Genomic DNA, 22,674 nt, shown 5'->3' with positions numbered 1-22,674 from the left:
TATAGGGCCCAAGTTTCCACATGATTCGCGCCTGGTTTTTAGGAGCAACTGGTGGAGAACGGACTATTTTAGAAATCGCAATTCTCCACATTTTTTTTTCTGCAGTTCTAGTCAGGTAGAACAGTTCTAGTTTAGAACAGAATTTTTTCTTCAAAAGGGGGCGTGTCCGGCCACTGACGCCTGATTTGAAAGTTTCCACAGTGAAAATGTACTCCAAACTAAAGTAGAATGGAGTTAGTGAAGATTTTTGTAGAACTGAAAAAACCTGTTCTACACATTAAAAAATCAGGCGCAGGTTACAAATTAGGCGTCCAGAACGAGGTGGGGGGGAGGGGCGGGGGAAGGGAACTCATTAAATTCGACAATAAATCCTTATTTATACTTCTACAAATATTATACAAATAAATCCAACCTGAATAAACAAGAAAAGATTAAATAAACCATCTTCCTACCTGTGTGAAAGTGCTTCAGCCAGGGAGAATTCTGCAGCCGTTCGTGCCGCTGAGCGGGAGGGGGAGCGAGAGGGGGGGGGAGCGAGGGGGGGGGGAGCGAGGGAGGGAGGGGGGGGGGGAGGGAGGGGGGGGGGGAGGGAGAGGAGAGAGGGGGGGAGAGAGGGGGGGGGAGAGAGGGGGGGGGAGAGAGGGGGGGGGAGAGAGGGGGGGGGAGAGAGGGGGGGGGAGAGAGGGGGGGGAGAGAGGGGGGGGGAGAGAGGGGGGGGGAGAGAGGGGGGGGGAGAGAGGGGGGGGAGAGAGGGGGGGGGGAGAGGGGGGGGGGAGAGAGGGGGGGGAGAGAGGGGGGGGGAGAGAGGGGGGGGGAGAGAGGGGGGGGAGAGAGAGGGGGGGGGGGAGAGAGGGGGGGGGAGAGAGGGGGGGGGAGAGAGGGGGGGGAGAGAGGGGGGGGAGAGAGGGGGGGGGGAGAGAGGGGGGGGGGAGAGAGGGGGGGGGGAGAGAGGGGGGGGGGAGAGAGGGGGGGGGGAGAGGGGGGGGGAGAGAGGGGGGGGGGAGAGAGGGGGGGGGAGAGAGGGGGGGGGAGAGAGGGGGGGGGGAGAGAGGGGGGGGGGGGAGAGAGAGAGAGAGAGAGAGAGAGAGAGAGAGGGGCGCCGTTTTTTTTCTTGTGGAAACTTGGGCCCATAATGTGGGAAAGTGTGAGGTTGTCCATTTTGGCAGGAAAAATAAAAAAGCTAATTATTATTTAAATGGAGAGAAACTACAAATGCTGCAGAGTAGTGAGGAACCTGGGGGTCCTTGTGCATGAAACATAAATAGTATGCAGGTAAGCAAGTAATCAGGAAGGCAAATGGAATGTTGGTCTTTATTGCAAGGGGGATAGAGTATAAAAGCAGAGAAGTCCTGCTACAACTGTACAGGGTATTGGTGAGGTCACACCTAGAGTACTGCGTAGAGTTTTGGTCTCCTTATTTAAGGAAGGATATAATTACAATGGAGGCAGTTGAGAGACGGTTCACTAGGTTGATTCCAGAGATGAGGGGGTTGACTTATGAAGAAAGGATGAGCAGTTTGGACGTATACTCATTGGAGTTTAGAAAAATGAGGTGATCTTATTGAAACATACAAGATACTGAGGGGACTCGACAAGGTAGGCGCAGAGAGGCTGTTTCCACTCGTGGGGGAATCCAGAACTAGGAGGCATAGTTTATGAGGAGGAATTTCTTCTCAGTCATAAATCTGTAAAATTCTCTGAGCTGTGGAGACTGGGTCACTGAATATATTTAAGGTGAAGATACAGATTTTTGAGCGAGAAGGGAGTGAAGGGTTATGGGGAGCGGTCAGGGAAGTGGAGCTGAGCCCAAGATCAGCTCAGGCAGAGCAGGCTCGAGGGGCCTAATGGCTTACTCCTGCTCCAAATTCTTATCTTCTTGTGAGCAATGCTGCAGGCAGGGCAAAGTAAACACAAAAGACCTGACTGTTGAAAGCTATGGACCACATCATACAGTGCCTTGCCAATGGAGGCCCTGGGAAGATGCCAAACTGCAACTGCGCTGGGTGCAGGAGTTGGAATGGTATCAGAAACCCTTCACCCACCCACTACAATCCCAGGTTAACAAATCTTTTCAGCCAACTACCTGAAAGCAATGCCCAAAATGTGAGGGGGTTCCAACCCTTCCAATATAAAGATAGAGGTCTTTAAAAATTATGAAGGGAAGATGAGAAAATGTTTCTATTTGTAGGGAGGCCAAAACTAGGAGTCATAAATATGACAGTCACGAATAAATCCAATAGGGAATTCAGAGAATGATTAGAATGTGGAACTTGCTGTCACAAGGAGTGGTTGAGGTGAATAATATAGATGCATTTAAGGGGAAGCTAGATAAGCACAACATCCCCACTCGTCCAGCATTAAAGTACTGACCACACTTGATCTGCTCCACTGGGCAGGCCACATTGTCCGCATGCAATACACGAGACTCCCAAAGCAAGTGCTCTACTCAGAACTCCTTCATGGCAAATGAGCCAAAGGTAGGCTGAGGAAATGTTACAGGGACACCCTCAAAGCCTCCCTGAAAAAGTGCAACATCCCCACTGACACCTGGGAGTTCCTGGCCAAAGACCATCCTAAGTGGAGGAAGTGCACCTGGGAGGGCACTGAGCACCGAGTCTCGTCATCGAGAGCATGCAGAAATCAAGCTCAGGCAGCGGAAGGAGCATGCGGCAAACCTGTCCCACCCTCCTTTACCCTCCACGACTGTCTGCCCCACCTGTGACAGGGACTGTGACTCTCGTATTGGGACTGTTCAACCACCTAAGGACTCATTTTAAGAGTGGAAGCAAGTCTTCCTCGATTCCAAGGGACTGCCTATGATGATGATGATGATGATGATAAACACATGAGGGAGAAAGGAATAGAAGGATATGCTGTTATGGTTAGATGATTTAGGGTGGGAGGAGACTTGCGTGAGCATAAACCTGTTGGGCCGAATGGCCTGTTCCTGAGCAGTAAATTCTACATAATCTGCCGGTGACCCCATTCATCACACAGCCACCTACCTGTAAATATGAATCCAATCAACATTAAGGCAGCCCTCACCTCTCCTCAGTTAGCACACGGATAATTGTCGCTTAAAATCTCAGATCCCACAACAACACAGATCTACAGAAACCTTACTTCAAGTTTGACACGTTCCATCAAACACCATTGCTGTAAAGTCCCCATTTTAAAATCACACTCTGCGCACACCACTTCATAAAACAAAATAAAAACACAAACGCATCCATGTAATGAGAAAACTGAGCGACTGGCAATGGGCGATGCAGTGCGAGTGACCATTCCATCCAACACAGCAACAATTCCGGGCAATGGTTGCTTTACGCCCACTCCCTTCTACAATCTCAAAATCAAACACTTTTCATTCCTGATGCAGTGCTGACTTGCTGGAATGTGAAGCAGAGCATTGAGTGCGTCAGTAATGACGGGTATCCTGCGGTCAGCCAGGTCGGAGTTATACTGAACTGGTTGCAAACTCCCAGGGAGGGAGAGTGGGGCGGGGTGGGTGGGAGGAGTGGTCTCGGACCAGAGGGTTTTCGTGGATTTGCGAGTAGCAGCACCTAGAACCACAATTCTTCGATTCAAATGTCACAGTTCAACAGGGCGATTTGTGTTGTCCCTACTGCATCTCAACTACTTGTAAAATCTAAGTGTAAATCCTTGTGAATCAGTGGGAACACGCTGCGAATCACGGACAAATCCCTGCATTTTCTCCTCTTCCACGTCTCACATCCCATGTGGTCGAAACCTCATCTCGGGGTCAAATATGACACCAACACTGCGAACAGTCTGGTTCAGCCTCAGAGGGATGGAGTGGGTGGCTAGGGAACAACCTCAAGAGATTCCAAAGCGCTTCACAGCCAATGAAGTACACCTGTGTCAGCCATGGCTCAGTGGGTAGCACCCTTGGCTCAGAATCAGAAGGTTGTGGGTTCAAGTCCCACTCCAGTGGCTTGAGTACATCAATCTAGGCTGACACTCCAACGCATTGCTGAGGGAGTGCTGCACTGTTGGAGGTGTCGTCTTTCAAATGAAACATTAAACTGAGACCCTGTCTGCTCTCTCAGGTGGACATAAAAATCCCATGGCACTATTTCAAAGAAGAGCAGGGGAGTTATCCCCAGTGTCCTGGCCAATATTTATTCCCTCAACCAACATCACTAAACCTGATTATCTGGTCATTATCACATTACTGTTTGAGAGAGCTTGCTGTACGCAAATTGGCTTCCATGTTTCCTACATTACAACAGTGACTACACTTCAAAAAATACGTAATTGGCTGTAAAGCACTTAGGGACATCTGGCTGTCGTGAAAGGCGGACACTCTAGTGCAGTACTGAGCGAGTGCTGAAGGCCGGCCAAGTCTTCCTTTTACATAAAGTATAATCATCATTACTGCAATGTAGGGAAACATGGCAGCCAGGTCCCACAGCTATGGGATAAGTGATCAATTTATCTGTTTTAGTGATGTTGGTTGAGAGATAAATATTGGCCAGGACACCGGGGATAACTCCCCTACTCTTCTTCAAAATAGTGCCATGGGATTTTTTATGTCCACCTGTGGGGGCAGACAGGACCTCGTTCTAATATCTCATTTGAAAGATGGCAATGCAGCGCTCCCTCAGTACTGCGCTGGAGTGTCAGCTTAGATTGTCAAGTCTCTGTGGAGAAACTTGAACCCACGACCTCCTGTCTCAGGTGAGAGTGCTATTACTGAGTGACGGCTAAGACATTTTAAAACCAGGAACCTGGTAACATCTCAGTAGGGCAAGGAATTCCGCATTGGTAGGACCAAGATTACCATCAGGATTTCAGTAAAGTGGAACTGTGGGCTCGCTGAGTCGATTTAAATGACAGACTAGCCCCAACAGACACCCGTGTGCTTTAAATATGGCCTGCAAAAAGAAAGTACAATAGCCACACAGTAAATCAACCACATCCCCCTGCTGGGAGAATTAGGGTACCAGAGGGATGAGGCTCAATGGGGCAAATGGTCTGATATACCTGGGGTTTTACAGCAGGTGCACCTTACACGTATTTCACACAGCTCTATGCTAGACAAAATACCCAGACATGAGCTGCATTTGGACTGTTTCAGGCCAACTGATATCACAATTCAACATCAGACACGCTGGATCCAATGCTGGCTTTCAGCTGGAAAGGAGAGAGTGTATCTCAAACCCCCCCCAACCAAGTGTCAGTGTATCCCAACCCTCCTCCTGCAAGTGTATCTCACCCCTCCCCCACAAGTGTCAGTGTATCTCACCCCTCTCCCCACAAGCGTGTCAGTGTATCTCACCCCTCCCCCCGCAAGTGTGCCAGAATGAATCCCACCCCTTGCAAATAGATTTTAAAAAGTGAAATTAGATGCGGAGGCGACCTCAGTGAATGTGTCCAAGAGAGATTTCCTTGCCCCCCCCACCCTCCCAGAGAAAAGGTACATGGCTTCCATAAGAAGTAAAACAATTACACCTTTCCCTCAAGCCACATTGATTGTATCTGGGCAGATAACCAGAACACGATCTACAACCTGGACTAATAAACCAGAGAACGCAAATTCAAATCCCACATTGGCAGTTGATGAATTATAATTCAGTTAAAAAAATAATCTTGAAATAAAAAACTGGTCTCAGTAAAAGTGAGCACAGAGCTTTAAAAACGCAGCTGGTTCACCAATGTTCTTTAGGGAAGGAAATCTGCCGCCCTTACCCGGTCTGATCCGTGACTCCAGACCCACACCAACGTGGTTGACTCTTAACTGCGCTCTGAAGTGGCACAACAAGCCACTCAGTTGTTGGGGATCAACAATAAATGCCGGCCTAACCAGCGACGCCCATATCCCGAGAATGTTTTTTTAAATGTTTTAAAGTTGAACTGAAGCCCAAGGAGTAGAGGGGTGAATACATGACCATCGGCTCCACCATTTTTGGGTGGTAAGGAAAAGAATGGGGCTCTATCGAATTTATTTTGGGTATGGATTATCTCCAAATCCTTGACATTTCCCCCCCCCCTTCCCCACCCACCCAACCCTTTATGTATTGTTGCAACTATGCTTATATACCACTGTTGTAAAGTCAAATGCAATCAATAGAGGCTGGTGTACCAAGGTCACGTGTGTCCAGAGCAGAACTAGAGAGAAAGAACTTGCATTTGTACAGCACCTTTTGCAACTTCAGGATGTCACAAAGCCCTTTACAGCCAACGTAAAAAGTTTAACAGGTAAAATCAGTTTTAAGACGCCACCTCCAGCACTCGCTTAGTACTGCACAGGAGTGTCAGCCTGGATTTTGTGCTCAAGCCTCTGAAGTAGGATTTGAGCCTACCACCTTCTGACTCAGAGGCGAGAGTGCTACCCACTGAGCCATGGCTGACAAAGTAAAAAGCAGCAAATAACTGGTTTGTTAATGAATTACATGGCTTAATTAAATGCAAAAAAAAAACAAGTGATCTAACGGAAAGATTCTGGCAGCAGTATTACATGATCTGGAGAAGAGACAACAGCAACACTGAGACTGGCACAAGAGCACTGGTACAGCATGGGCGCCAGCAATACACCAGCATCTTTTAGGGGAGTGGTTCTCTGCCAATTCTGACACTCCTGGAGACGCACGTCCTAATTTCCAAAAGTCAAGCTGCACAAAGGAAAACAGCGCCATCATCCCTGAATGTTTTTTGTACTATATATCAGACAGCAACAGAATTGTTAACAAATACAAAAACATGACAACGAACAGAAATACACACTGACACACATGCACCAACCCACCCCAGACATGCGCATGCACACACACGCCGCACACTCCCCCTCCCCACCCCAGACACACACAACACACCCCCCTCCCCACCCCAGACAACGCCCCCCCTCCACCCCCAGACACACAGCACCTCCCCCCCCCAGACACACACAGCACCTCCCCACCCCAGACACACACAGCACCCCCCCCTCCACCCCCAGACACACACATAGCACCCCCCCTCCACCCCCAGACACACACAGCACCCCCCCCTCCACCCCCAGACACACACATAGCACCCCCCCTCCACCCCCAGACACACACACAACGCCCCCCCTCCTCCCCCAGACACACACACAACGCCCCCCCTCCTCCCCCAGACACACACAACGCCCCCCCTCCTCCCCCAGACACACACAGCACCTCCCCCCACCCAGACACACAGCAGCCCCCCACCCCAGACACCCCCCCCCACACACACACAGACACCCCCCCCCCACACACACACCCAGACACCCCCCACACACACACATCACCAAACACCACCCCCCCCACACACACCACCAGACACCACCCCCCCCACACACACACACCACCAGACACCACCCCCCCCCCACCAGACACCACCCCCCCCCACCAGACACCACCCCCCCCCACCAGACACCACCCCCCCCCACCAGACACCACCCCCCCCCACCAGACACCACCCCCCCCCACCAGACACCACCCCCCCCCACCAGACACCACCCCCCCCCACCAGACACCACCCCCCCCACACACACACACACACACACCACCAGACACCACACACACCACCAGACACCACACACACCACCAGACACCACCCCCCCTCAACACACCGACCCCCCCCCCCAACACACACACCCAGTTACCCCCCCCAACACACACCGTTACCCCCCCCCAACACACACCGTTACCCCCCCCCAACACACACCCAGTTACCCCCCCCCCAACACCCACCCAGTTACCCCCCCCCCAACACCCACCCAGTTACCCCCCCCCAACACACACCCAGTTACCCCCCCCCAACACACACCCAGTTACCCCCAACACACACCCAGTTACCCCCCCAACACACACCCAGTTACCCCCCCCAACACACACCCAGTTACCCCCCCCAACACACACCCAGTTACCCCCCCCAACACACACCCAGTTACCCCCCCCCAACACACACCCAGTTACCCCCCCCAACACACACCCAGTTACACCCCCCAACACACACCCAGTTACCCCCCGCAACACACACCCAGTTACCCCCCCCAACACACACCCAGTTACCCCCCCCAACACACACCCAGTTACCCCCCCCAACACACACCCAGTTACCCCCCCCAACACACACCCAGTTACCCCCCCCAACACACACCGTTACCCCCCCCAACACACACCCAGTTACCCCCCCCAACACACACCCAGTTACCCCCCCCAACACACACCCAGTTACCCCCCCCAACACACACCCAGTTACCCCCCCCAACACACACCCAGTTACCCCCCCCAACACACACCCAGTTACCCCCCCCAACACACACCCAGTTACCCCCCCCAACACACACCCAGTTACCCCCCCCAACACACACCCAGTTACCCCCCCAACACACACCCAGTTACCCCCCCCCAACACACACCCAGTTACCCCCCCCAACACACACCCAGTTACCCCCCCCAACACACACCCAGTTACCCCCCCCAACACACACCCAGTTACCCCCCCCCAACACACACCGTTACCCCCCCCCAACACACACCCAGTTACCCCCCCCAACACACACCCAGTTACCCCCCCCAACACACACCCAGTTACCCCCCCCAACACACACCCAGTTACCCCCCCCAACACACACCCAGTTACCCCCCCAACACACACCCAGTTACCCCCCCAACACACACCCAGTTACCCCCCCAACACACACCCAGTTACCCCCCCCAACACACACCCAGTTACCCCCCCCAACACACACCCAGTTAGCCCCCCCCAACACACACCCAGTTACAACCACCCCCCACACACCCAGTTACAACCCCCCCCCCCCGCAACACACACCCAGTTACAACCCCCCCCCCCGCAACACACACCCAGTTACAACCCCCCCCCCACACACCCAGTTACAACCCCCCCCCCCCGCAACACACACCCAGTTACAACCCCCCCCCCCCGCAACACACACCCAGTTACAACCCCCCCCCCCGCAACACACACCCAGTTACCCCCCCCAACACACACCCAGTTACCCCCCCCCAACACACACCCAGTTACAACCCCCCCCCAACACAAAACCCCCCCTCCGCAACACACACCCAGTTACAACCCCCCCCCCCGCAACACACACCCAGTTGCAACCCCCCCCAACACACACACCCACACAGCGGGAGAGCAGGAGCAGACTCGCCCTTTTACAATCTATAGCCCCTCCCCGCCAGGCCGGTTTGAGCACAAGGTGAGTGGAGTAATCCACATTCCCGGGGCTTTCAGTAACCACCCTCCCCACACCCCCGCCCGCCAACCCCTGACACGGCTATGGAGCGGGGACCACCGGATGGACAGCCCGCCCCGGTCTAAAGCCAAGGCCGGACCTCCTGGAATGCGGAGCCGCGGACAATACCCGACCTGCCCACCGGGAGAGGCCGCGTGTCAGCTGGGCCGTGCGTGCGCCCCCCGTGCGCCTCAGCTTCCCCGGCGCCGTGCGCCAGCGCTGGGCTCGGGGGCTCCGGCCTGCGCTCGCACAAGGCCCCGGGTTCGCGCAGAGAGAAGACGCCGCCCAGCGGCTCCATACCCACCGCCCTCGACTCCTGACGAACCGAAACCAGCGCACTCTTTTTCCCGCCGCCTCCCCGTGCACGTACCCGCTGTAAGATCCGCCTGAACATGGCAGGCAGGTGAAGGGCTGCAGCGAGCCAAGGTTCGAGGTAAGTTGGCCGCGCCGGCCCGCGCTCCGACTGACAACCGCTCGCTCCGGCTCGCGCGTTCGGCGAGTGGGGGCGGTGCCTCGCGCGCGCGCGCTCCCCGAGATAGGGGCGGGGCCTTACTGATCCCTGGGACAGGGGGCGGGGCCTCACTCTGCTCCCAAGGACAGGGGGCGGGGCCTCACTAATCCCTGGGACAAGGGGCGGGGCCTCGCTGATCCCCGGGACAAGGGGCGGGGCCCACCTGCCTGAGGTGACACTTCAATGGACACCTGACGCCAACTCATCATTTCCCTTTCAAACTACTTTGCGAAAGTGAAGCACTTATGATTGCAATCACTGCATAAACCATTCAGTAATTTGTAGCGACAGATTTGCAGTTCCTCCACCCCAAGTGTTTCCTCTACAGGATTTAACTTTTTAAAAGTGTTAATTTTTTCCCATTTGGCTGCACAGAACATGCAATTGAACTTTACAAGCACATCTGTTTTTTTTAAATCACTCCTGGGATGTGGGCATCGTAGGCATTGATTGCCCACACCTAATTGCCCTTTGAGAAGGTGGTGGTGAGCCACCTTCTTGAACCGCTGCAGTCCGTGTGGTGAAGGTGCTCCCACAGTGCTGTTAGGGAGGGACATCCAGGATTCTGACCCAGCGACGATGAAGGAACGGCCAATATATTTCCAAGTCAGGATGGTGTGTAACTTGGTGGGGAACTTGAAGGTGATGGTGTTCCCATGCACCTGCTGTCCTTGTCCTTCTAGGTGGTAGAGATCACAGGTTTGGGAGGTGCTGCTGAAGAATGACTAAAAAAGCAATAAAGAAAGGGAAGATAGATTACGAAGGTAAACTTGCGCAAAACATAAAAACAGATAGTAAAAGCTTTAACAGATATATAAAACGGAAAAGAGTGACGAAAGTAAATGTTGGTCCCTTAGAAGGTGAAAAGGGGGATTTAATAATGGGAAATGTGGAAATGGCTGAGACCTTAAACAATTATTTTGCTTCCGTCTTCACAGTGGAAGACACAAAAACCATGCCAAAAATTGCTGGTCATAGGAATGTGAGAAGGGAGGACCTTGAGATGATCACTATCACTAGGGAGGTAGTGCTGGACAGACTAATGGGAGACAAGTCCCCTGGTCCTGACGAAATGCATCCCAGGGTATTAAAAGAGATGGCGGAAGTTATAGCAGATGCATTTGTTATAATCTACCAAAATTCTCTGGACTCTGGGGAGGTACCAGCGGATTGGAGAGCAGCTAATGTAACACCTCTGTTTAAAAAAGGGGGCAGGCAAAAGGCAGGTAACTATAGGCCGGTTAGATTAACATCTGTAGTGGGGAAAATGCTTGAAACTATCATTAAGGAAGAAATAGCGGGACATCTGGATAGGAATAGTGCAATCAAGCAGACGCAGCATGGATTCATGAAAGGGAAATCATGTTTAACTAACTTACTGGAATTCTTTGAGGATATAACGAGCATGGTGGATAGAGGTGTACCGATGGATGTGGTGTATTTAGATTTCCAAAAGGCATTCGATAAGGTGCCACACAAAAGGTTACTGCAGAAGATAAAGGTACGCGGAGTCAGAGGAAATGTATTAGCATGGATAGAGAATTGGCTGGCGAACAGAAAGCAGAGAGTCGGGATAAATGGGTCCTTTTCCGGTTGGAAATCAGTGGTTAGTGGTGTGCCACAGGGATCAGTACTGGGACCACAACTGTTTACAATATACATAGATGACCTAGAAGAGGGGACAGAGTGTAGTGCAACAAAATTTGCAGATGACACTAAGATTAGTGGGAAAGCGGGTTGTATAGAGGACTCAGAGAGGCTGCAAGGAGATTTGGATAGGTTAAGCGAATGGGCTAAGGTTTGGCAGATGGAATACAATGTTGGAAAGTGTGAGGTCATCCACCTTGGGAAAAAAAACAGTAAAAGGGAATATTATTTGAATGGGGAGAAATTACAACATGCTGTGGTGCAGAGGGACCTGGGGGTCCTTGTGCATGAAACTCTTTTAGGAGTAAACAAAAAAACATTAAACCGTGCCCCCCGATCTGGGGGAAACACCAACATTTACAATGCCCTTTTTTAAATTTTTTTGTGGTATTTTTTGGGGGGTTTATTTTGGGCACAAAAACATATTTTTTCTCCAAGTGCCCCCTATAAAACGGGAGGGGGACACTAAAAGCACCGGCAATTAAAACAAATTAACTTAAAAACATAAAATCAAATTAAAATTTGGTTGCCGGGCGTGATGATGCACTCCAGTCCCTCCGGTGCCCACCTCTCGCGGAAGGCCGCGAGCGTACCGGTGGACACTGCGTGCTCCATCTCCAAGGACACCCTGGACCGGATGTATGCGCGGAAGAGAGGCAGGCAGTCCGGCTGAACGACCCCCTCGACCGCCTGCTGCCTGGACCGGCTGATGGCACCCTTGGCCGTGCCCAGGAGCAGTCCTACGAGGAGGCCCTCGGACCTACCCGCTCCCCTCCGCACAGAGTGCCCGAAGATCAGGAGTGTGGGACTGAAGTGCAGCCAGAATTTCAGGAGCATCCCCTTTAGATAACAAAACAGGGGCTGCAACCTCGTGCACTCAATAAAAACATGGAATACGGACTCTTCCAGACCGCAGAAATTGCAGGCGGCCTGGGAGCCTGTGAACCGGCTTAAAAATTTATTGCACGGCACTGCTCCGTGCACCACCCTCCAGGCCAAGTCCCCGACAAATAGTGGGAGGACCCCTGCGTAGAGTGCCCTCCATCGGGGACCCCCGCCTTCTCCGGACGGCAAGATGGTACGCCATGGCGTGTCCGGACGGCAGGCGAGGATGGCAAAGTTGAGAGTGTGCAGGAGCAGCCCGTACAGGAAACCCCTCTGCGCGGAACTGAAAAAAACGGAGGGGATTTCCCCGAGGCAGCTCAAGTTGTGAGGCGCCGGCCCCCGAGGGAGGTTCCGGGGTTTGGCGCCGATGAGGAATTCCGTCCGGACGGGGGTCAGTTCGGACGGGATCTCCCCACGTGCTTGAGCCTCCTCGATGCACCTAACGGAGTCGGGGCCCAGAGCTCTTTTTAGCGACTCGATGGCATCGGCCGCGTGGCGGACGTTGGCAGAATTTAGGCGCCGCGCCAGCGTGTCTGGCGCCATCCAGCCCGCTCCTCCGCCATCGAGCAGGTCCCTGACCCTGGTCACCTCACCAGCCACAGCCCTCTCGTCCGACCGCCACAAAAAACCTCGGTCGTGGTCCTTGTGCATGAATCCCAAAAAAAGGTTAGTTTGCAGGTGCAGCAGGTAATCAGGAAGGCAAATTGAATGTTGGCCTTCATTGCGAAAGGGATGGAGTACAAAAGCAGGGAGGTGTTGCTGCAACTGTGTAAGGTATTGGTAAGGCCGCACGTGGAGTACTGCGTGCAGTTTTGGTCACCTTACTTAAGGAAGGATATACTAGCTTTGGAAGGGGTACAGAGACGATTCACTAGGCTGATTCGAGAAATGAGGGGGTTACCTTATGATGATAGATTGAGTAGACTGGGTCTTTACTCCTTGGAGTTCAGAAGGATGAGGGGTGATCTTATAGAAACATTTAAAATCATGAAAGGGATAGACAAGATAGAGGCAGAGAGGTTGTTTCCATTGGTGGGGGAGACTAGAACTAGGGGGCACAGCCTCAAAATACGGAGGAGCCAATTTAAAACCGAGTTGAGAAAGAATTTCTTTTCCCAGAGGGTTGTGAATCTGTGGAATTCTCTGCCCAAGGAAGCAGTTGAGGCTGGCTCATTGAATGTTTTCAAGTCAAAGATAGATAGATTTTTAAGCAATAAGGGAATTAAGGGTTACGGGTAGAGGGCGGGTAAGTGGAGCTGAGTCCACGACCAGATCAGCCATGATCTTATTGAATGGCGGAGCAGGCTCGAGGGGCTAGATGGCCTACTCCTGTTCCTAATTCTTATGTTCTTAAGAAGCCGTGGAAAGTTAGTATGCAGGTACAGCAAGCAATCAGGAAGGCAAATGGAATGTTGGTCTTTATTGCAAGGGGGATAGAGTATAAAAGCAGAGAAGTCCTGCTACAACTGTACAGGGTATTGGTGAGGCCACACCTGGAGTACTGTGCACAGTTTTGGTCTCCGTATTTAAGGAAGGATATACTTGTTCAAAGAAGGTTCACTCGGTTGATTCCGGAGATGAGGGGGTTGACTTATGAGGATAGGTTGAGTAGGTTGGGCCTGTACACATTGGAGTTCAGAAGAATGAGAGGTGATATTGCTGAAACTGATTATAGACAGTCGCTCAGATTCGAGAAGGACTTGCTTCCATTCTTAAAATGAGTCCTTAGATGGCTGAACAGTTCAATACAAGAACCACAGTCCCTGTCACAGGTGGGACAGACAGTCGTTGAGGGAAGGGGTGGGTGGGACTTGTTTGCCACACGCTCTTTCCGATGCCTGCGCTTAATTTCTGCATGCTCTCGGCGATGAGACTCGAGGTGCTCTGCGCCCTCCCGGATGCACTTCCTCTACTTATGGTGGTCTTTGGCCAGGGACTCCCAGGTGTCATTGGAGATGTTGCACTTTATCAGGGAGGCTTTGAGGGTGTCCTTAAAAACATAGAAACATAGAAAATAGGTGCAGGAGTAGGCCATTCGGCCCTTCGAGCCTGCACTGCCATTCAATGAGTTCATGGCTGAACATGCAACTTCAGTACCCTATTCCTGCTTTCTCGCCATACCCCTTGATCCCCCTAGTAGTAAGGACTACATCTAACTAATTTTTGAATATATTTAGTGAATTGGCCTCAACAACATTCTGTGGTAGAGAATTCCACAGGTTCACCACTCTCTGGGTGAAGAAGTTTCTCCTCATCTCGGTCCTAAATGGCTTACCCCTTATCCTTAGACTGTGACCCCCTGGTTCTGGACTTCCCCAACATTGGGAACATTCTTACTGCATCTAACCTGTCTAAACCCATCAGAATTTTAAACGTTTCTATGAGATCCCCTCTCATTCTTCTGAACTCCAGTGAATACAAGCCCAGTTGATCCCGTCTTTCTTGATATGTCAGTCCCGCCATCCCAGGAATCAGTCTGGTGAACCTTCGCTGCACTCCCTCAATAGCAAGAATGTCCTTCCTCAAGTTAGGAGACCAAAACTGTACACAATACTCCAGGTGTGGCCTCACCAAGGCCCTGTACAACTGTAGTAACACCTCCCTGCCCATGTACTCAAATCCCCTCGCTATGAAGGCCAACATGCCATTTGCTTTCTTAACCGCCTGCTGCACCTGCATGCCAACCTTCAATGACTGATGTACCATGACACCCAGGTCTCGTTGCACCTCCCCTTTTCCTAATCTGTCACCACTCAGATAATAGTCTGTCTCTCTGTATTTACCACCAAAGTGGATAACCTCACATTTATCCACATTATACTTCATCTGCCATGCATTTGCCCACTCACCTAACCTATCCAAGTCATTCTGCAGCCTCATAGCATCCTCTTCGCAGCTCACACTGCCACCCAACTTAGTGTCAACCGCAAATTTGGAGATACTACATTTAATCCCATCATCTAAATCATTAATGTACAATGTAAACAGCTGGGGCCCCAGCACAGAACCTTGCGGTACCCCACTAGTCACTGCCTGCCATTCTGAAAAGTACCCATTTATTCCTACTCTTTGCTTCCTGTCTGCCAACCAGTTCTCAATCCACGTCAGCACACTACCCCCAATCCCATGTGCTTTAACTTTGCACATTAATCTCTTGTGTGGGACCTTGTCGAAAGCCTTCTGAAAGTCCAAATACACCACATCAACTGGTTCTCCCTTGTCCACTCTACTGGAAACATCCTCAAAATATTCCAGAAGATTTGTCAAGCATGATTTCCCTTTCACAAATCCATGCTGACTTGGACCTATCATGTCACCTCTTTCCAAATGCACTGCTGTGACATCCTTAATAATTGATTCCATCATTTTACCCACTACCGATGTCAGGCTGACCGGTCTATAATTCCCTGTTTTCTCTCTCCCTCCTTTTTTAAAAAGTGGGGTTACATTGGCTACCCTCCACTCGATAGGAACTGATCCAGAGTTAATGGAATGTTGGAAAGTGACTGTCAATGAATCCGCTATTTCCAAGGCCACCTCCTTAAGTACTCTGTGATGCAGTCCATCAGTCCCTGGGGATTTATCGGCCTTCAATCCCATCAATTTCCCCAACACAATTTCCTGACTAATAAGGATTTCCCTCAGTTCCTCCTCCTTACTAGACCCTCTGACCCCTTTTATATCCGGAAGGTTGTTTGTGTCCTCCTTAGTGAATACTGAACCAAAGTACTTCTTCAATTGGTCTGCCATTTCTTTGTTCCCTGTTATGACTTCCCCTGATTCTGACTGCAGGGGACCTACGTTTGTCTTTACTAACCTTTTTCTCTTTACATATCTAGAGAAACTTTTGCAGTCCGTCTTAATGTTCCCTGCAAGCTTCCTCTCGTACTGTATTTTCCCTGCCCTAATCCTCTGCTGAGTTCTAAATTTTTCCCAGTCCCCGGGTTCGCTGCTATTTCTGGCCAATTTGTATGCCACTTCCTTGACTTTAATACTATCCCTGATTTCCCTTGATAGCCACGGTTGAGCCACCTTCCCTTTTTTATTTTTATGCCAAACAGAGATGTACAATTGTTGTAGTTCATCCATGCGGTCTCTAAATGTCTGCCATTGCCCATTCACAGTCAACCCCTTAAGTATCATTCGCCAATCTATCCTAGCCAATTCACACCTCATACCTTCAAAGTTACCCTTCTTTAAGTTCTGGACCATGATCTCTGAATTAACTGTTTCATTCTCCATCCTAATGTAGAATTCCACCATATTATGGTCACTCTTTCCCAAGGGGCCTCGCACAACGAGATTGCTAATTAATCCTCTCTCATTACACAACACCCAGTCTAAGATGGCCTCCCCCCTAGTTGGTTCCTCGACATATTGGTCTCGAAAACCATCCCTTATGCACTCCAGGAAATCCTCCTCCACCGTATTGCTTCCAGTTTGGTTAGCCCAATCTATATGCATATTAAAGTCACCTTTATTGCATGCACCCCTAATTTCCTGTTTGATGCCCTCCCCAACATCACTACTACTGTTTGGAGGTCTGTACACAACTCCCACTAACGTTTTTTGCCCTTTGGTGTTCTGCAGCTCTACCCATATAGATTCCACATCATCCAAGCTAATGTCCTTCCTAACTATTGCATTAATCTCCTCGTTAACCAGCAATGCTACCCCACCTCCTTTTTCTTTTATTCTATCCTTCCTGAATGTTGAATACCCCTGGATGTTGAGTTCCCAGCCGTGATCATCCTGGAGCCATGTCTCTGTAATCCCAATCACATCATATCTGTTAACATCTATTTGCACAATTAATTCATCCACCTTATTACGGATATTCCTTGCATTAAGACACAAAGCCTTCAGGCTTGTTTTTTTAACACCCTTTGTCCTTTTAGAATTATGATGTAGTGTGGCCCTTTTTGTTTCTTGCCTTTATTTACTCGGCCTACCACTATTGCTTTTTACCTTTCTACCATCTGTTTCTGACTCCATATTACTTCGCCCTATCTCGCTGCATAGGTTCCCATCCCCCTGCCATATTAGTTTAAACACTCCCAAACTGCATTTGCAAATGTTACCCCAAGGACATCAGTTCCAGTCCTGCCCAAGCGCAGACCGTCCCTTTTGTACAGGTCCCACTTCCCCCAGAACTGGTTCCAATGTCCCAGGAATTTGAATCCCTCCCTCTTGCACCACTGCTCAAGCCATGTATTTATTCTAACTATCCTGCTCCCTCTACTCTGATTAGCACATGGTACTGGTAGCAATCCAGAGATTACTACCTTTGAGATCCTACTTTTTAATTTAACTCCTAGCTCCCTAAATTCAGCTTGTAGGACCTCTTCCCGCTTCTTACCTATATCGTTGGTACCTACATGTATCACGACAACTGGCTGTTCACCCTCCCTCTCCAGAATGCTCTGCAAGAGACATCCTTGACCCTTGCACCAGGGAGGCAACATACCATCCTGGAATCTCGGTTGCGGCCGCAGAAACTCCTATCTAATCCCCTTACAATAGAGTCCCCTATCACTATAGCTCTCCCACTCTTTTTCCCACCCTTCTGTGCAGCAGAGCCACCCACGGTGCCATGAACCTGGCTGCTGGTGCCTTCCCCTAGTAAGTCATCTCCCCCAACAGTATCCAAAACGGTATATCTGTTTTGGAGGGAGATGACCACAGGGGACTCCTGCACTACCTTCCTGCTCTTGCCTTGTCTCTTGGTCACCCATTCACTATCTGTCCTAACCCTTACCTGCGGTGTGACCAACTCACTAAATGTGCTATCCTTGTAACGTTTCCTCTGCCCACCTTTGGCTCGTTCACCGTGCAGGAGTTCCGAGTAGAGCGCTTGCTTTGGGAGTCTCGTGTCTGGCATGCAGACAATGTGGCCTACCCAGCGGAGCTGATCAAGTGTGGTCAGTGCTTCAATGCTGGGGATGTTGGCCTGGTCAAGGACACTGATGTTGGTGCATCTGTCCTCCCAGGGGATTTGTAGGATCTTGCGGAGGCATCGTTGGTGGCATTTCTCCAGCGACCTGAGGTGTCTACTGTACATGGTCCATGTTTCTGAGCCATACAGGAGGGCGGGTATGACTGCAGCCCTGTAGACCATGAGCTTGGTGGCAGATTTGAGGGCCTGGTCTTCGGACACTCTTTTCCTCAGGCGGTGTTGAATCACAACATCAATGTTCGCTCTTGTTGATAAGAGGCTCCGAGGTATGGGAAATGTTCCACGTTGTCCAGGGCCGCGCCATGGATCTTGATGTCTAGGGGGCAGGCGGTGAGGACAGGCTGGTGGAGGACGTTTGTCTTAAAGATGTTTAGCGTAAGGCCCATGCTTTCGTACGCCTCAGTAAATATGTCGACTATGTCCTGGAATTCAGCCTCTGTATGTGCACAGACGCAGGTGTCATCCACGTACTGTAGCTCGATGACAGAGGTTGGGGTAGTCTTGGACCTGGCCTGAGGACGCGAAGTTTGAACAGGTTCCCACTGGTTCTGTAGTTTAGTTCCACTCCAGCGGGGAGCTTGTTTACTGTGAGGTGGAGCATGGCAGCGAGGAAGATTGAGAAGAGGGTTGGGGTAATGAGGCAGCCCTGTTTGACCCCAGTCCTGATGTGGATTGGGTCTGTAATGGATCAGTTGGTAAGCATGTCATCATGGAGCAGGTGGAAGATGTTGACGAACTTTTGGGGGCATCTGAAATGGAGGAGGACGCTCCATAGACCCTCGTGGCTGACAGTGTCAAAGGCCTTTGTAAGATCGAAGAAGGCCATGTATAAGAGCTGGCGCTGTTCCCTGCATTTTTCCTGCAGCTGTCGCACTACAAAAATCATGTTCGTTGTGCCTCGTAGGGGACAAAATCTGCACCGTGACTCCAGGAGGAGCTCGTCGGCCACAGGGGGAAGACAGTTGAGGAGGACTCTGGCGACGACTTTCCTGGTGGCTGATAGCAGGGAGATTCCTCTGTAGTTGCTGCAGTCGAACTTGTCCTCTTTTTTAAAGATGGTCACAATCACTGCATCTCTGAGATCTACCGGCATGCTCTCCTCCCTCAAGATGAGAGAGATGAGGTCATGTATTCGCGCCAACAGTGCCTCTCCGCCATACTTCAGGATCCATTACAGACCCAATCCATGTGCGGACCAGGGTCAAACAGGGCTGCGTCATCGCCCCAACCCTCTTCTCAATTTTCCTCGCTTCCATGCTCCACCTCACAGTCAATAAGTTTTATTGAAACTTATAAGATAATGAGGGGGCTCAACAAAGTGGATGCAGAGAGAATATTTCCACTCATAGGGGAAACTAAAACTAGGGGGCATAGTCTCAGAATAAGGGGCCACCCATTTAAAACTGAGATGAGAACTTTCTTCTCAGAGGGTTGTAAATCTGTGGAATTCTTTGCCCAGAGAGCTGTGGAGGCTGGGTCATTGAATATATTTAAGGCGGTGATAGATTTTTGAGCGATAAGGGAGTAAAGGGTATGGGAAGTGGGCGGGTAAGTGGAGCTGAGTCCATGATCAGATCAGCCATGATCTTGTAGATGGTACACACTGCAGCCATGGTGCGCAGGTGGTGGAGTGAGTGAATGTTTAATGTGGTGGATGGGGTCAAGGCCAGCATTTATTGCCCATCCCTAATTGCCCTTGAACAACTGAGTGGCTTGCTAGGCCATTTCAGAGGGCAGTTAAGAGACAACCACATTACTGTGGCTCTGGAGTCAAGTATGGGCCAGACCAGGTAAGGACAGCAGATCATCTTCCTAAAGGACATTAGTGAACCAGATGTTCCAGGGACCATGAGAGACTGTAACCGGCCGTAACTGTGTTCCTGCAAGCTGATATCTGAATCATCTGCCCAGTCAGTCTTTGGCTATGTGTACTGGGCTGTGGGGCAGTGTGGAGAGCCTCCTGTATTTTTATTCATTCTTGGGATGTGGGCATCACTGGCAAGGCTGGTATTTATTGCCCATCACTAGTTGCCCTTGAGAAGGTGGTGGGCCGTCTTCTTCTTGAATTGCTGCAGTCCCTGTGATGAAGGTACTCCCACAGTGCTGATTGGTAGGGAGTTACAGGATTTTGACCCAGTGACAATGAACAAAGGAAAGAATGTGCATTTACATAGCGCCTCTCACGACCTCAGGACGTCCCAAAGCGCTTTACGGCTAATGAAGTATTTTTGAAGTGAAGTCACTGTTGTAATGTAGGACACACGGCGGCCAATTTGCGCACAGCAAGCTCCCACGAACTACAATGAAATAAATGACCAGATCATCTGTTTTAGGTGATGTTTAACGGATAAATAGCGGCCAGGACACCGGGGAGAACTCCCCTGTACTTCAAATAGCGTCATGGGATCTTTTACATCCACCTGCGAGGGGAGATGGGGCCTGGTTTTAAAGAACGGCGATATATATCCAAGTCACAATGGTGTATCACTTGGAGGGGAACTTGGAGGTGATGGTATTGCCGTGTACCTGCTGCTCTTGTCTCTTTAGGTGGTGAAGGTCGCGGGTTTGGGAGGTGCCATCGACAAAGCCTTGGCGAGATGCTGCAGTGCACCCTGTGGATAGTACACATTATTGGCAGTTCCTATAGAGATTTCCCAAGCCATTGAGTTGGTCATTGTGGAGAGTGCTGGATTGAAATGTCATGATGTTTTAGTTCTACAAGTCCCCAGCAGGCAGATTCCTTTGCCTCTAAAACACAGGAAAGAGCTTGCATTTCTGTAACTCCTTTCAAGTCCTCAGGGCATCCTAAATTGCTTCACAGTCAAATTTTGGTCGGGCCAGCTCCACCGAAAGTGGTTGGGATTCTCACAGAAAAGGAGATAATACAGCTCCGTGGAACTGTTCACTCAAAAAATCTCCCGAGTCCCATATAGCCACGGCCAATGATTTATTTTTAAGTGTAGTCACTATGGTTATGTCGGCAAGGTATCATAAACAGCAGTGAGCTAAATGGCCAGTTCTTCCGTTTCAGTGATGTTGCTTGGGAGATAAATGTTGACCAGAACTCTGGGAGAGCTATCCTGCTCTTCTTCAAAATGCACCATGGGATCTTTTACACGCACCTGAACAGACAGAATGATCTTGGTTTAATATCTCACAAAAAAGACACAATCTCCAACATAGCACTCCCTCAGTATGGCACTAGAGTGAGGCTTGAATCCACAATCTCCTGCTTCAGCGGCAAGAGTCCCACCACACAATCAAACTATTTATATCTCATACCTTTTCGAGAATACAATCTTCTAAAATACAAACCAAGTATCAGAAATACTGCTCCTCGCCAAAACATTGTGTGATAATGACAAGATAATCAGTTTTTTAGTGACGGGGCCTCAGTTTAATGTCTGATCCAAATGATGGCACCTCTGACAGTGCAGCACTCACTCAGTAGTGCACTGGAATGTCAACCTGGATTTTGTGCTCAAGTCTCTGGAGCAGGACTTGAACCCACGGCCTTCTGATTCAGAGGCGAGAGTGCTGCCCACTGAGACTGACTTTAAAATGCATCAACAAAATTAAAGAAACTTAATACTTCCAACTGTCCCTCCATTTAGTTTTTGACTCACTCTGATAATACTATTAGTGACATAGATTAGGTCTAAGTGAAACTGAACTTATCTCCACCATCGCTGAAAAAAGTATGCTCACTGCACCAGTGAAGCCAGGAATTTAGTCTGATGTCTTGTCCTTGTAGGACAGGGCCCCAGCCATAAATGGTATAAAAAAGGACCAAGATTCCAGGGAACAGTGTTAATTGGCAATCCTCATCCCCCAACACATGCAGGCACACACACATACGTGCACACACACAAACAGACACATGCTCGTGTACACGCACACACAAGCTCATACACGCACTGACACACATACAAACACAGACTCGTACGCACACACACAAACGCTCAATCGTACATGCACACTCACAAACACACATACGCATGCACACACACATAGTAGCAATTTCTGTTGGCAGATATTCGAACATTTATATTTTGTAATATTACTGTACTTATACTACTGTTTAAGGTTTGAAGATTAGAAGATTTTTATTAGCTTAACTTTCATGAAAGTAAATACTAACTACTACTATATTTTTAAATGGTAAGAGTTTGGGAAATGTTGGTGTTCAGAGGGACCTGGCTGGCCTTGTACACACATCACTAAAAGTTAACATGCAGGTACAGCAAGCAATTAAGAAAGCAAATGGTACGTTGGCCATTATTACAAGAGGATTGAGTATAAGAGTAAAGACGTTGTACTGCAATTATATAGGGCCCTGGTGAGACCGCACCTGAAGTATTGTGCAAAGTTTTGGTCTCCTTACTTGCCACAGAGGGAGTGCAACGAAGGTTCATCAGACTGATTCCTGGGAAGGTGGCG

At 50.1% G+C, this 22,674-nt stretch overlaps 1 protein-coding gene across 2 annotated transcripts in view; it reads right to left on the bottom strand.

Annotated features, from left to right (window-relative positions):
• eea1 (early endosome antigen 1) overlaps positions 1-9,753 on the bottom strand; it is an 89,041-nt gene extending 79,288 nt beyond the window's left edge. The window contains exon 1 of one of the 2 annotated variants that reach the window (XM_070897642.1): positions 9,606-9,753. In XM_070897642.1, the coding sequence (XP_070753743.1) occupies positions 9,606-9,629 (24 nt within the window). In that variant the 5' untranslated portion in view covers positions 9,630-9,753. The remainder of the gene's footprint in view (positions 1-9,605) is intronic. The other variant, XM_070897643.1, reaches the window with a different exon arrangement.
• Between the last annotated feature and the right edge of the window lie 12,921 nt (positions 9,754-22,674).

Source organism: Pristiophorus japonicus, chromosome 13 (assembly GCF_044704955.1).
Source record: "Pristiophorus japonicus isolate sPriJap1 chromosome 13, sPriJap1.hap1, whole genome shotgun sequence".
NCBI lineage: Eukaryota > Metazoa > Chordata > Chondrichthyes > Pristiophoridae > Pristiophorus > Pristiophorus japonicus.
Note: the sequence above shows the minus strand (reverse complement) of the source record. Positions and strands in the feature narration are given on the sequence as shown.